Source organism: Onychostoma macrolepis, chromosome 06 (genome assembly GCF_012432095.1).
Source record: "Onychostoma macrolepis isolate SWU-2019 chromosome 06, ASM1243209v1, whole genome shotgun sequence".
Classification (NCBI taxonomy): domain Eukaryota; kingdom Metazoa; phylum Chordata; class Actinopteri; order Cypriniformes; family Cyprinidae; genus Onychostoma; species Onychostoma macrolepis.
The window spans coordinates 28,630,143-28,644,103 of record NC_081160.1 but is presented as its reverse complement, the minus strand read 5'-3'; the positions used below and the strand labels follow the sequence as shown (position 1 = coordinate 28,644,103).

Below are 13,961 nucleotides of genomic sequence, written 5' to 3'. Positions count from 1 at the left end.
AAAAGAACTTGCTCTTTATATTTACTATTATGTGTTACTATTGCAGCACATTAATTATGTGAGTTTTGCATAAAACTACGTACTACATGCATTGCAACGGTGTGACTGATATAAATGGTTTATGTACTTTGGAACCACAACTTTATGATCGCAAAGCAAATCAGCTATGATGGAATGGTTAGGAGATGTTACTATTTTCATCCGAGCTGTCTTTTTTGGTCACTCAAATTTCTCAGAGCTTTTCTCAAGGCTTCCATCTTCAGGCTTGTTGGTTAGTCTTAGACCACACATGCTGGAGAACGCTGAACTTACACCAAAACAAGGGCAGAGTGTCTTGTGTAAGCAGTTTTTCCTTGAGCTAATTAAAAATGTCACATAAGGGCTCCATTATATAGCCATGGAGTTTCCTAATGAGAGGTATGGGAATGCATAGTTACAGCAAAATAGAAAATGCAAAGCATGCATTTATTGTGTTTTTCTGTATTTGAGCTCCTGACAGTGACCGCTCCTGCTCACCATCCAGTTTCACAGTATTGAGAACCTCTGAGATTCTGCTAAACGTCTGTTTTGGGGTCCTGCAGAAGAAATAGCCATAGTAAAGTATAAAAATGTTCACTTGAAAGCACACCAGGTTTATTCACATTCAGGCTGTTAGCCCACTGTAAAACACATGCTCAGACTTTGGTTTGGCTTCACAGTTGTGATTCTCTGTATTATGAGGACACCCTGATCCCTCAGTAGTTGTTATTTTCCATGTCTGTCTTCATGTACAGTATGTACAGTATGTCTCTGTTCTTCTATGAATTTTCCTGGGCTGAGGTCCACGTGTCTGGGATCACACTCTCCCATCTGGTTGGCTGGAATGAAGGGCTTTTCTCCGCCCCCTGCGTTCGGCCACTCAGTGTCCACATGCGCACACACATTCAGAAAGTCTCTTCAGCTTAACTGGAGAGAGGCGAGTTTCTAAGGAAAGCCTCACAGAAAGTCTCCGTCCTAGCCAATGATTAACAGGTGCCCGAGCTGATCAACAAAAACAGCACTGGGGAACTCTCTGACTTCCACTCAGTGTGCTTTCTAAGTTGTTTGATTCAACCTTTGTGTTTTAGAAACAAAGAAAGAGAACAGAAGGAATTTGAAATGATGGTATAGATCTGAGTTTCTTGATTTAAACTTTTATTTTGTTGTTGTTTTTTTCCTTTTTATTTTGTTTTTAGTTACATATTAATCATTTTTGTTTTAGTAATTTAATGTATTAATGTTTTAAATATTTTTTACATGAATAATTTAGTCATTTAATTTTTATCTAGATATTTTATTACATTTTATTAGATTATTGATTTTAATTATTTTATTCAATTTGATTATGTAGATTTTATATTTTATTATTCTAATTTATATTTGTTATTCTAATTCTATTTATTACATATAAGTATTTTTTATTTTATTGTATATATTTGTTAATTTTATTTCATTATTTAATTTATAATATTATCAAGCATTTTATTTATTTATTTTTAAATAATATTTAACTTTATTTTATTACTTTAACTTACTTTAAAAAAGCAATCTGGTGGAGAAAAAAAAACTAACAAAAAAAACTTTATACTAATAATAATATTGAAAGGGAAACCTGACTTATCTAGTGACCAGAATATAGAGACTTGGTTGGGCTCTTTTGGATTCACTTAATAAGAAATCGCCGAGAAAGTACACAGCAATGAAACACTAAGAACGACTTAGAGACCACATATCATCAAAGAAAAATGACAGCACTTTTATTTATTTATTTAGGTTATTTTATTGATGCTTTGACATTGTCTTATGTTATGCTGGAAATATTAAATTGGCATAATACATATTGAAAAAAAAAGTTTTTTATTGAAATCTTATAGTCTAATCATTATAAATAATTTTGTGAGGACAGAGAGTTTTGAAAACAGCTGTACATATATAGTGAGTATATATATAGAAGCATCAGCTTTGTGTTGGCAAAAGAGGTTTTGAATCTCACACTAGTGTTACGTAACAGTTCATTCTCACAGTTGTTCAGCTGGTGTCTTGATGAAGTGTAGATATGTCCCTGAGCTGCTGTGCAGAACAGAGCTTACATTGACAGCGCTGATATGCAGTTAGTTTGGAAGAGCAACTGCTCCTGCATTCTCTCACACACTCTCTCTCTTCCTCTTCCTCCCCCCTCACACACCTTGACCCTCGGTAGCATTCTTGGGGGAAGGGATTAAAGCCTGAGAGGGGGGTTGGAAGGGCAGAACAATTACCCTGAAGAGGCGTTGGGCCAGACCCCTGCAGGTAGAGCTGACAGGGCGAGACCTCAAGCTGTCATGAACTATTAGCTAGGCAGAGACGGCCAGAGAACACACACTCAGATGGCGCAACTATATGAAGAATAGCCTTTTTTTTTTTTTTTTTTTTTATATATACTTGTACTCAATATGCAGTATGTGTATGGACTACATTCTGCATGCATACTACACTCACCAGGCTATATAGCAATATCCCTAATTCAAAAGATGATTGTGAAGTGCAATATACATAGAGCCACAGACTTTAGTCACTCAGTCTTCTCTATAAGAGCTACCAATTAGCATTAGTCAGTGTTTCTCCTTTGCTTAATTTAAATTATGACTGAAAATATGGCTGAAGACGAGCTAAATATGTGATCATTGAAAAACTTTTTTCGATCATTATTCATTAACATTCATTTATTTTAGGTGTGTTAGCATTTATTACACTGCAACTTGCTTGGAATCGTATTACTACTACTTACAATGTGTTTTTAATATTAGGTGTGATGTTTCATTTATGTTAATTAATAATTGTTTTAATTATGTCATACATTGCTTTTTTCCTGCCCATGGACTACAAATGAATTTTAGTCGATTTCAAAAATAAACTATATATTAAAGAAAGAAAACACTCTGTTTCCAACATGACAAAAGAACCTAAATATCAGCTGTGATTTTTAACACATCCTTCTTGTCGACCTGACGATATTTAAGCCATCTTTACACAGAATTAGGTAAAAAATAAATAAAAGTAAAGTGACAGTAATGTAGCATACTGTAGTTTGTCACTGCATACTGCTCCACATAGTATTTTTTGAAAATATTTAGATGTATTCTGTGCAATATGCTAATATTGTATTCAAACGCAGCCTGTGGAGAGTGTTTATTATCATTCCAGCTGTATCCAATTAAACGAAATATTGCAATGCAGTTTAAAAAATGACAACAGTATTATAAGGACACACTGGGAGTAGTAGATTTGGTCTCTACAGTGATCTATATACATATATATGTACATATTCTTCCATACTCTGTGTAAACGTTTTTGGTCTTTTTACCACTCTTTTTGAGAGGGGACTGGAAATGATTTGGAGAGAGATGGAACAACATGTCTTTAAACCATGCTTACAAGTTCAGGCTAAACTTATAACCCTTCAAGACCTCATATAATCTCACCTCAGTTGCCTTTGACCAGGTCGCACACTATGTACAAATGTGAAAATTGCCTCTATTAAAGAATGACCAACCTTTGAACAAATATACTGGGTGTGTTTTTGTGTCAACAGAATGATGCAAAACTTTAAAATCATGTGCAACTCTTGCACACACAAACACACGTGTACCGTAACAACTTCCCTTGTTAGTGAGCAGAAAGACATGATGCTTTGCATTATTTTTAATGTTGTACTTGTTTCTGCTACATCAAAACACATCACCACAGCGACAAATGAGCATTTCCCCCTCTGTCACACCTTCTCGTTACTTCTCTTTTCTTCTCTTTGCTATATGTTTCTTGGTTACTTCCTCTTTTTAAATTCCTGATTCTGAAATATAACACAAATCTCACAGGTTTACAATCTTATGTTCACATTCAGCTCTCATTGTGCTCATTAGCCTGTTTTAAGCACAGATGTGTTTCTCACAGAGAAAAGAAGGGAAAGAATGCTGTTGCACAGTAATTTAGCCAATAAATACTCAATGAACTATTTAAGCCGGTGGGCAACTAAAGTTAGTGAAGGATCTACCACTTTTTCTGTAAACATTATATTATAGATGGTATAAGACCAGACAACTTTTATTATTTATCTTTATTCAAGTATTAAATTTAATAATTAAAATGTATTAAATATTATTCAACTTTATTTATTTCTCATTTTGATTGATACTATAATTATAGAGTAGAATACTTAAGTGTTTTTTGTTTGTTTGTTTGTTTGTTTGTTTTTAGTAAAACCCATAGGGAAAAAATTATTCTATTTAAATCATTAAAAAAAAAATATATATATATATATATATATATATATATATATATATATATATAATATAGTTTGGTTAAACTTTCAAATATTGAAATTTATTTTTAAATTACTTAAAGGGGCAAGAAAATACACTTTCCATCCTAAAATAAATTTTGAATAAATGCAAAATGTCTTTTTAATTATGTTTTAATAATATATTTTGATTATAAATATATTCAAATATATACAGTTTTATTTGAACTAATCATACTAATTAAAACTTTTAACTTTTATATATATATATATATATATATATATATATATATATATATATATATGTATGTATGTATATTGCTATTTTCTGTTTAAGGCATAAACTTAACTACCTTTTTTTTTTTTTTTTTTTGATTCATGCTTAAAACAAGGTTTTATGTGTGCCCTAACCTCTCTCCATGTGTACGTACATGTGCTGCAGGACATTCCTGAGATGACAGACATGCACACCTACAGGAGCTCAGGGGTGAAGCCCCCCCCCCCATGGCGACGGAAATGGCCCGAGGAAAGGCCTCATGCTGGAGGGAGAGGGGCCCGGCAGCTCCCTCAACAATGGAAGTTCTTGGAAGATTCTAGGAAGGTCCTGTGATTTACAATTCATCTTTTTCTTGAATGCCACTTCACTCCCTGTTCACTTTGAAACATGGAACAGTTTCTCAAAAAAGTCTGTTTCTTTGCATATACGTGAGAGCAGGATACCCGTGTGACCCAACCGGTCGAGCGGCATTTAGGCGCCCTCAGAAAATGAAAAGAAATATATTGTGCAAAGCGGCTAACTTGTCAACACACGCTTTTATCATTCCTTTGTCAGTTTAAAAGCTTTTATGTGTAATAATCTTTCCGACTAAATTTGACATTCTTGAAATAATCCACATGAATTCCATTAATGTTTAAAGACACTCTATCAGCTTCTACGCCTAATTACTCCAGCGCTTCTCTCACTGTGACTGGACTCTCATTATACTCTGAGGGCATGAAGAAAAGGAGGTTTAACATCCACAAAAGAAAGAACCTTCTTATGCCTTGGAAAGTGGAGACACGGTGACCTTTAACCTTTGGGGGATTAGGCTTCATTAGGGGGTGACCCTAAAACCTCTGTTCACCCGTGTGCTCATCTCTCTGGGATTAGAGATCTTTGACCAAAAGATGCATGGGCATTCAAAAGCTGGTTATCAGCATGTAGTGTGTGTGCTTCTACTAGTTTGATTGTAAAGGAAGTCACAAATAGCGATGGCAAGCAATTTAGCTTCATTCATAATTTTAACATCATTCATATGATACTCTTGTTAGGCTATTTGAATTCCTTTATGATTAGCTAGTCTAGATATACTGGCTATTTAGTTCTGTATATCATTATTACGCACCAAATTTAAAAGAAATACGGGAGTAATTGTCAAAATACTATAAGTTTTTTAATTATATAAGTTGTTTATTCCATCAATTATCCCAAAATAAAGCAAAGAAGGACACGGATCTGAGCTCTGTTGAGTGTAAATCGTTACGTACTTAAATTGGGATTAAGATAAAGCCCTTTAAAGCCTTAAAATTGCAGGGAAGTTTCTGTTAGTTCCTTAAAACCGTTAATCGTTGTGACAATGAGGTTTAATTGATTCTTGAGTTGATAAGATAAAGTGTTCTTGGCTGTGCTATTGAAGCGAAAATTATGCTACTTTGACTGCATGCTTGATCAGGAAGAAACTCAGCGAATGGTCCATATCTGAAACATCTAGACAGCTGCTTACGTGGCAATCACGACATCAGTTCTTGAAAGACATAGAGTCAGCTGTGCGACAGTATGACGTGTATAGTTTAGCAGTTGAATTGATGAAAGTGAAATGTGAGCCATGTGGCAAGTCATTTTGCACTCCTTTTTTGTTAATCTCTAATAAAACCTATAAATCAAAGAGAATGGTTGTGCTGTTGGTAATAATAGTACTGAATTGCTGTTGTGTGCTTGACATCCAGGGCTGTAAGTGACAAAGAATATGAAGAAAGAATGATTTGTGTTTCATGGCCGCTGAGGTCCAAAGACATTGCATACCATAGATGTGTTGAAGTCACAATGTGGTGTATTTCAGAGTGAAATAAGATATTCGGTGAGAAAAAAAAAGATGTTGGATGGGACTTGGGTTTTATCCAACGGGTTTTAATTGGATTTTGAAAAGCTATTTGTTTATGGCAGGCAGTTGGAAGGGAGAGGTTAGGGAAATTTTATTGCTTTTTGATAAGATTGCAAAGACAACATGCAACCGATGAATCATGCTCAATAATGTGCATTAATAGGGTCAATTTTGAATTCATATTGCATTCATTATATGCAAGTAATATTGCCCCGCAGGCCTTAAGTTAAAGGAATGGCTCACCCAAAAATGTCACTTTCATAACGTTCCAAACCTGTATTTCTCCTGCAGTAACACAAAAGACGATGTTTCAGTGAAAGTCAATATGATAAAATACGAGGATTACACACTACCAGACTTTCAATTTGTTCCGAACATAAACTCAAAGAGAAACATGCACCTCATTGCTATAGATGTTGCAAAATCAGCTCAAAATATCAAACACGTTTTAATACCCAGAATCAAAGTCTGAAGCCAAAAAACTGTGCCTGATATACACTGTGATTTTCAGTAAAATTGGTCCAGTATAAAAGTCCAACTGCCCAAAATCTGTGCACTGGCTCTAACTTTTGGCACCTTGTCCAGGGGCAAAAATCTGTTCAAAAGTGGTGTAGTGTATTGCAAATATAAGTAAACAATTAGAAATATTCCCAAGGCTTCTTAACTTAATGTTTTTTATTTTTTTATTTACCTCTGAAAGGCACTCTCTATTGAAAACTCCATTTGAGTGCAGTTGTGTTGTTTTCTAATGCTGGGAAGATGTTGCTTTGGAATTGACTAACTTTAGCCCTGTGGTTAGTGCGTGTGGTGTGTCTTCATAAATCATGTGCTGAACACACACATGCATTGATCTCAAACTGTCCTCAAAATACTTTCCCAGCTCCACACATGCATCCAGAACGGTCCCCTTCCACACAGCCCAGAGGGTGTATCCCGACCTCAAACAGATCTCACACCTGTCCTTGTCTACCACTCCGAAAAGCCTGACGTGTCAGCGTAGCGTGTGGATATCACTGGCTATTTGGCATTTTTGTGCCGAGCCCTGGAGCGCTTCAGTGACTGGCTGCTACCACTCGAAAAGCAATTTTTCTGAAAACAGCCAGCAGTCATTCACGTCTCAAAATCTAATTTATGTGTCAACCATCTATATAATTCTGAAGGTGCATCACTTGCATGTAAAATGCTTTCATAAATCATATTTTAGCCCTTAAGTAATACAATTTCCGGGTCCTTTTATATGACATAATGGTTGCATGTTAATGCTTAAAAGTAGGTTTTGGGAGGATGTTGATCTCTTTGCCATGAATTATTGTGATGAATGAATGTGTGTGAGACCTTTATGGTCAATATTCTTTATAGAGGCTGTTTGAGCTCTAAAATCTGCTTTCATGTTTTAATGACAGTAGGAAGGCAGTGAAACGTCCCAGCGCAAACATGGCTCCCGTCTCTTGTCACCTTCCTGCGAGGGAACATATGGCCAGAGACACTTTAGTGTGATGAAAGCAAACACAACAATGTCAATTCACATCAGACCAACAGGCTAAAGTCCAAACGCTGATGAAAACACTTTCACACAAGGCAGAAAATGGCAAGAATGTCATGTGGTGACAGATGTGTATCTTACAGGCTTGTTGAAAGTTTCACATGAAGTTTTTCATCAAATACACTCTTAAAAATAAAAAAAGGGGTTTTCACAGTGATGCCATGGGGGAAAAAGAAAAAACATTTTTGGTTCCCCAAAGAATCTCTCATTGAAACATTCTAAAAAGAGCCATTTTTCTTATTACAAAGAACATTTTTATCTAAAGAACCTCTTTCCAACATAAAGAACCTTTTGTGGAATAGAAAGGTGCCATGGATGTTCAAAGTTTTTCATGAAACCATCAATGCCAATAATTAACTTTTATTTTTAAGAGTGTATGGGAATGCATTAAATTAAGATTTTTAAGGTGTCATTCCACTTCTTGAACAAACCCAATATGCATAAGAAATACAGAAACTTCTTTCTTGATCTCTAAGGATGATTCCTCTGATCATGTGTTTAAGTGGATTGGTGGAAGCACCAGTTTTCAAAGAGAGATGGTTGTCATAGCTGAAGTATAAAGATGTTTATCTCTTTTCTTATCTTTTTCTCTCATTTAGGATCAGACCTGAGGTGATTCCCTGTGTTTATGGAGGGCTTTGGTCTGAAGATGATCTTTTGAAATGCTCTGGAATCCTTGTCAAGATGTTTTCTTGCTTCTTACTGAACAGCCTCTGGACACAAGCGAAACATGCACTGACGTGTGTGTGTGTGTGTGTGTGTTCAACCCTCCTACAAATGTTGCAACTTTTGATCTTAACATACACAACATCAAATGTGTGAAATTTAATGGCTGAACATAAAGATTAAAAACACATAGTTTCTATGAAATGTGATCTGTTTCAGCCATAAGAAATATCGAGTTGTGTGATTGAAACTAGACTTAAGCATGAAACTAACTGGGAGCGCTTTCTTTTTCCAGATGTTGTCTTTTCACAATGGTCTCGCTTTGGTCGCTTTAGCACCTCTCCGTCTACAACTTCAGAACGGTTCAGGGGCCGGTTGTCTAGATGACAGCACATTTACATGTTTAAAGACTGAATGCAGACTTCACAATGCAGATTGTCAGGAGACAAACCTCGCTTTCATTCTCTCCAAAGCATCCATGACCCAACAGGTTTAAGCACAAAAGATGAAAGAAGACTAAGTAATGGAGGTCTAAAACCCGTTCTGACACATGTTGCAAAACCGTCAGTGCTTCAGCTAAGACTTGCTTGGTGTTCTGAGGGAAAATGATAAAGGTCACTTAAAGTCCAATTTTTTTATTACAATTTAAATGTATTAAATTTTTAGTATTACTTTTTTCCTGTCATGGCATAACTGAATTTTCATCACCATTACTCCAGTCTTCAGTGTCACATGATCCTTCAGAAATCATTCTGATATGCTGATTTGGCGCTCAAGAAATTCATTTCCTATCATTATCAGTGCTTAAAACAGTTGAGTTGCTGATTCATTTTTGCCTGAAAATTCAAAATAACAGCATTTATTTGAAATTGAAATCTTTTATATTGTCAATTTTTTATAAATGTTTGCTGAATAAAAGCATTAACTACTTTAAGAAAATTAAACATTTAATTGATTTCTTCATTTCTATATATCGATACATATCTATCTGTCTATATATATATATATCTTTTTAAGGCACCATTTATCAAATACAATAATGTATTTTAGACATTTCATTAAACATTACATGAATCATACGACTGTGCTACTCTTCAAGAGCCAGTTTGGGCAGTAAGTCAAATATTTACCCACAGTGCCTCTGGCATCGAGAGTTTTTGAATACTTGTGTGAATTTGACTTTCAAATATTCATTCGGATAATTGTAAATTATGTAATGAGAAATGACAGGTCCTCATGACCATAACACCTTTGAGGTATGGGAAAAGGAAGGAAGAAATACATTGAACCAAATGAACCATTTTTACCAGTCACACTAAAATATATGATTTATGCTTCTTAATTCAGTTCACTATAAAACAAGGCTCATGCATATAAGTTCATTTACGGGATTCATATGGGGCAAGTTGCTCAGTGCTTCAGTTTGGTAACTCCTACAGTTTTATTGACCCGCTGTAATCAGGCCCTTTAGACTTTAAACCTGCCACCCCCTCACATTGACCCGAATTCCATCACTCAAACATTCCTGCTATTCTTTAAAGGTTTTAGTCTTGTGCAACTCTGTGTGTGCCAACAATTTCACCTCTGAAGAAACCACACCTTAATCTTTAAGTTGTTGTTCTGATGTGATTTTCTGCATGCTGCCAGTAAAAAGATGCAAAAACATGTAATCTTGCTCATTTTTTATTACTTCATGAAACAAAGTGCAGTTGAAGATGAACAGAACTTTTTTTTTTCAAAAACCTGCAAATGAACCAAGAAGAAAAAGCCTAAATAATTTATAATACATAATTAACAGTTGGTATTTACATTTAAAAAAAAATAAATGAAAACTGAAGAAACATTCTATACAGTTGCCATTATGAAGGCAATAAAATAGCCAGGCTTCTTCCTGGTAGAGGTAGATAAACATAGAAATGGGAGGGAACACACAATAACTGACAGAGTAAAGACACGTGGAGTCGAATATGAATACGCTCCATAACTCCAGACCTCAACAATACGAGCTATGCATGAACATGAATCCAATACAGTTTATCTTTCCAGTCTGAACATCAACAAATGCAAACTTTAGTCTATAAAAACGTAATCATCTCAACTTGCATTCAACCCCTTATTTTTAACATCCTTTGGATCCAGCCCAAAATATAACAAGACATGTATGCCAAGAACAAAAAAGGTAGAATGTGTGAGGATCATCTAGGATGTTTCTTTTAAGGCTAACTATGCGTTTAACTGATTATTCATCCAACATACAGTATACAAAACAGTTTCATATTAGGACTCGAGAACTAAATGACTTTAGCACAATGTAAAGTCTCAACGCTGAGAACGTTTCTTGCATTGACCATGCATGTTTCCAAGTGGAACTTAATGGAATCCAGAATCTCCTCAGAGACATCAAAGTCTTTATAGTCAGTCACAAATGTTACAGTCCTCAAACCAGCGGGGTCCCAGACCACTAGGCCTATCTAGTGAACGAACCGGCACAGTTTAGTCCCAGACCCTCACAACCTCTTGATCTGCTCCAGTCTGGCTTTCAGCTGTTCTTGTCGTTCTCGAAGTTTCTCTCTCTTCTGCTTTAGTCTCTGGTTCTCTGTTTCCAGATTTCTGATGCTTTCTTTAGCCCGCTTTAAAATCACCACCTTGGACGCTTTGTCGTTATTGGACAGTTCGGGGACGTTGTCCCGTAGCCTAAGGAAGCAGTTCTTTAACTCGTTGCGCCTTTGCCTCTCCATCACGTTGTGAGTCCTCCGTCTCTCCTCCTCGTCCTCAGTGTCCGCTCCCTGTCGGGAGGCCAGACTGCGAGAGCGTCCCGTACTCTGAGCGCTTCGGTGGGAGTCTCCGGACCCTCGGGAGCGTTTGAGAGAGGGCGCGGAACAAGGGGAGGGCGGGGGCGGAGGAGAGGCGGGCCGTGGGGCGGCGTAGTTGTGCTGTTGTTGGATTTCAAAGTGACAGCGCTTCAGAGCACGCTGCTGTTCACGCCGACTGTCCTCCAACTGCTGCTGGTGTTGCGAACGCGTCAGTGTGTTCGACCGTCGGACGGTCACAACGTCAATCTCCTCCTCTGTGGAGCACAAACATAACGGCACAACAGTTAAAACCGTGTTCAAGCAAGTTTTAATAAACTAACCTACATCATAGCAAAATAAACTTGGTAAATGAATCAAAAGACTCACCAGAATCGCTTGTAGATGATTCTCCTCCAGTGGACAGTGAGCCATAATCAGACGTGGACTCGATCTGCTCCTGGCTGTCCAGCGGTAAATCCTCGCTCTCCAGAGCCTGACAGGCGAGCGCCACATTGTGGCAGTCCAGCGTAGAGCCGGCGATTTCGGCAAAAATCCCAGTGTCAATATCGGAGAGCAAGGGACTTGTGGAGAGCACCGCGGAGAGTTTATCCTCGCTCGGTTTGTCGCTTTGCCACAGGTAGTCCTCCGAAAGCGGATCCGAATCCGCTACTGAAGCGCTGCCGGTAAAGTTCCAGTCCAGTTGGAGAAAGTCGCTGTCGTCTATTAAAAGTTCAGACACTAACTCCAGCTGATCCACCGTGGATAAACTCTTTGCGAGCCCGGCTTTCATCGGAGGGGACTGAGGCGGCGTGGGGATGGACTGCAAGTCTTTCATGAGACTCAGGCAAAACTCATCGTCAAACAGCAGCGGCTCGGAGTCGCAGAGCCAGTCGTGCGATGGAGAACAAGCCTGTAACATCTTCGCGGAACCTGTTAGAAAAACGCACGAGAAACCTTTAAAATCCTTTAAAATGATAGAAAGCGTGCATCCAACAGTAAGCGTCCACCCGGCTTTTAGCTATCGAGTAAACGCTGATTGTTTCTAAACGGCCTGCGAAGTGTTGTTCTCATGCACTGCCGATTGTAAAGTTTCCCGGCTGCGCGTTCATTTTTATTCATGTTTACAATGGCAGGCTCCGCCCAGGTGGGCGGATGTCACCGAACAGCTGGAAAGGGGTTTGTTCCACTCCACATTTCTCACATTAAAAAAAAAAGTTAAAATCATACATTTGGCTTTTTGAACGCTAATAACCAAACACGAGCTAAACATGTTTGTCATTAAGGATTTGCAATTCATGCAAGACTATTTTGTCTGCCCATAATGTCATTGATATTACTAGCGTGAATATCTTCAAATGCTTCTTTTCTACATTCCTGTGGCATTAAAGTGTTTTTACTAAAACAAGTTTCTAAGTTTTGCTACGATGAAAAACCGGCTTAAAAAGTATTTTTAATAACAACGTTCATATCTGCAGGAATTATCAAACTCTTAAAATAGCATTATTGAAAGAGAAGGAAGCTGATACTTGTGTATATATAGGCTACACGCTGTACAAAATGCAGGTAAATTGATGCGAGTGAAAGAACAGACAGTGAATGAAAAGAATTGTGCGTTTTATATTTGCGCATTAAACAGCGGATCAAAAGTCATAGAAGTTATCCATAAAGCTTTATTAATGCAACTTTACAACACGCTTTTACTAATTTCTTTACGAGTAATGCACTGCGAAAGTAAGCGAGAGGTTCACGTTGTAATATCATGTGGAGGAAGCCGGTAGGACAGACCGGACAGACCACACACACGCACGCACACACACACACACACACACACACACACACACACACAAAAGTCACGTCTTACCTTTTTTTTTTTTTCCAAACACTATAGCAAATCAAATCGATGGAAACCGTGGGTCAATCTAAAACAACTGTTTATAAAATTATTTTAAAAAAACGTTGAAAACCCGCAGACCCTCTCCTTACGGCATGTCAGAGCCCACGCGGACAGAAGCTGGCAGTGGGTGTGGCGATGGATGGAGACCATTTAATTTTAAAGGGCGATGCACTGCCGCAATTCCTCCGCGTTAGAAAACTCGCGCCAAAACTTATTCGACAAATGTTGAATGAAAACTCTCAAAGTGATTTTGCCTAATTATAGTCTGTAGCCTGATATTCAATAAAATCCTTCACGGAAAAGCGGCTGAATAGCCGCGGAGGAATGAAGAGAATATAGGTCGGACCTAGTGTGCTGGCGGAGCGCTCTCGCACTCAATGAACCGTACAATTCCAAGAAAAAGAAGGGGGGGTTGTAACTCACACACGTGTGCTAGTGTTCATAAATGCCGGGTTTGCAATAGCGATAGTAGTGCGTACAAAAAAAAAAAAAGAGAAAGAATGCTGCGATCACGTTGTGCTGTGGTCTGTTTTGGCGGGTAATATATGTATACAAGGACACAGTGTTCTCAAACAGACACTCCTTACAGCAGATCTCGCGCGACTTAAAGATAGAAATATGAACTTTAGAG

At 37.5% G+C, this 13,961-nt stretch overlaps 1 protein-coding gene and 1 long non-coding RNA gene across 6 annotated transcripts in view; one reads left to right on the top strand and one right to left on the bottom strand.

Moving 5' to 3' along the window:
- Positions 1 to 10,304, top strand: part of LOC131542298 (uncharacterized) — a 64,294-nt gene extending 53,990 nt beyond the window's left edge. For all 5 annotated transcript variants that reach the window (XR_009271690.1, XR_009271689.1, XR_009271693.1 and 2 more), the window contains 2 exons: positions 4,737 to 4,895; positions 8,578 to 10,304. This is a non-coding gene — a long non-coding RNA (uncharacterized LOC131542298). The remainder of the gene's footprint in view (positions 1 to 4,736; positions 4,896 to 8,577) is intronic.
- Positions 10,305 to 10,314: 10 nt separating this feature from the next.
- On the bottom strand, positions 10,315 to 13,960 carry mych (myelocytomatosis oncogene homolog). Its single transcript, XM_058778838.1, has 3 exons — positions 13,298 to 13,960; positions 11,824 to 12,366; positions 10,315 to 11,711 (listed from the first exon to the last, which is right to left on the bottom strand). Exons 2-3 carry the CDS (start codon positions 12,353 to 12,355, stop codon positions 11,152 to 11,154), a joined length of 1,092 nt encoding a protein of 363 aa, XP_058634821.1. The 5' UTR covers positions 12,356 to 12,366; positions 13,298 to 13,960; the 3' UTR covers positions 10,315 to 11,151.
- Position 13,961: the final 1 nt, after the last annotated feature.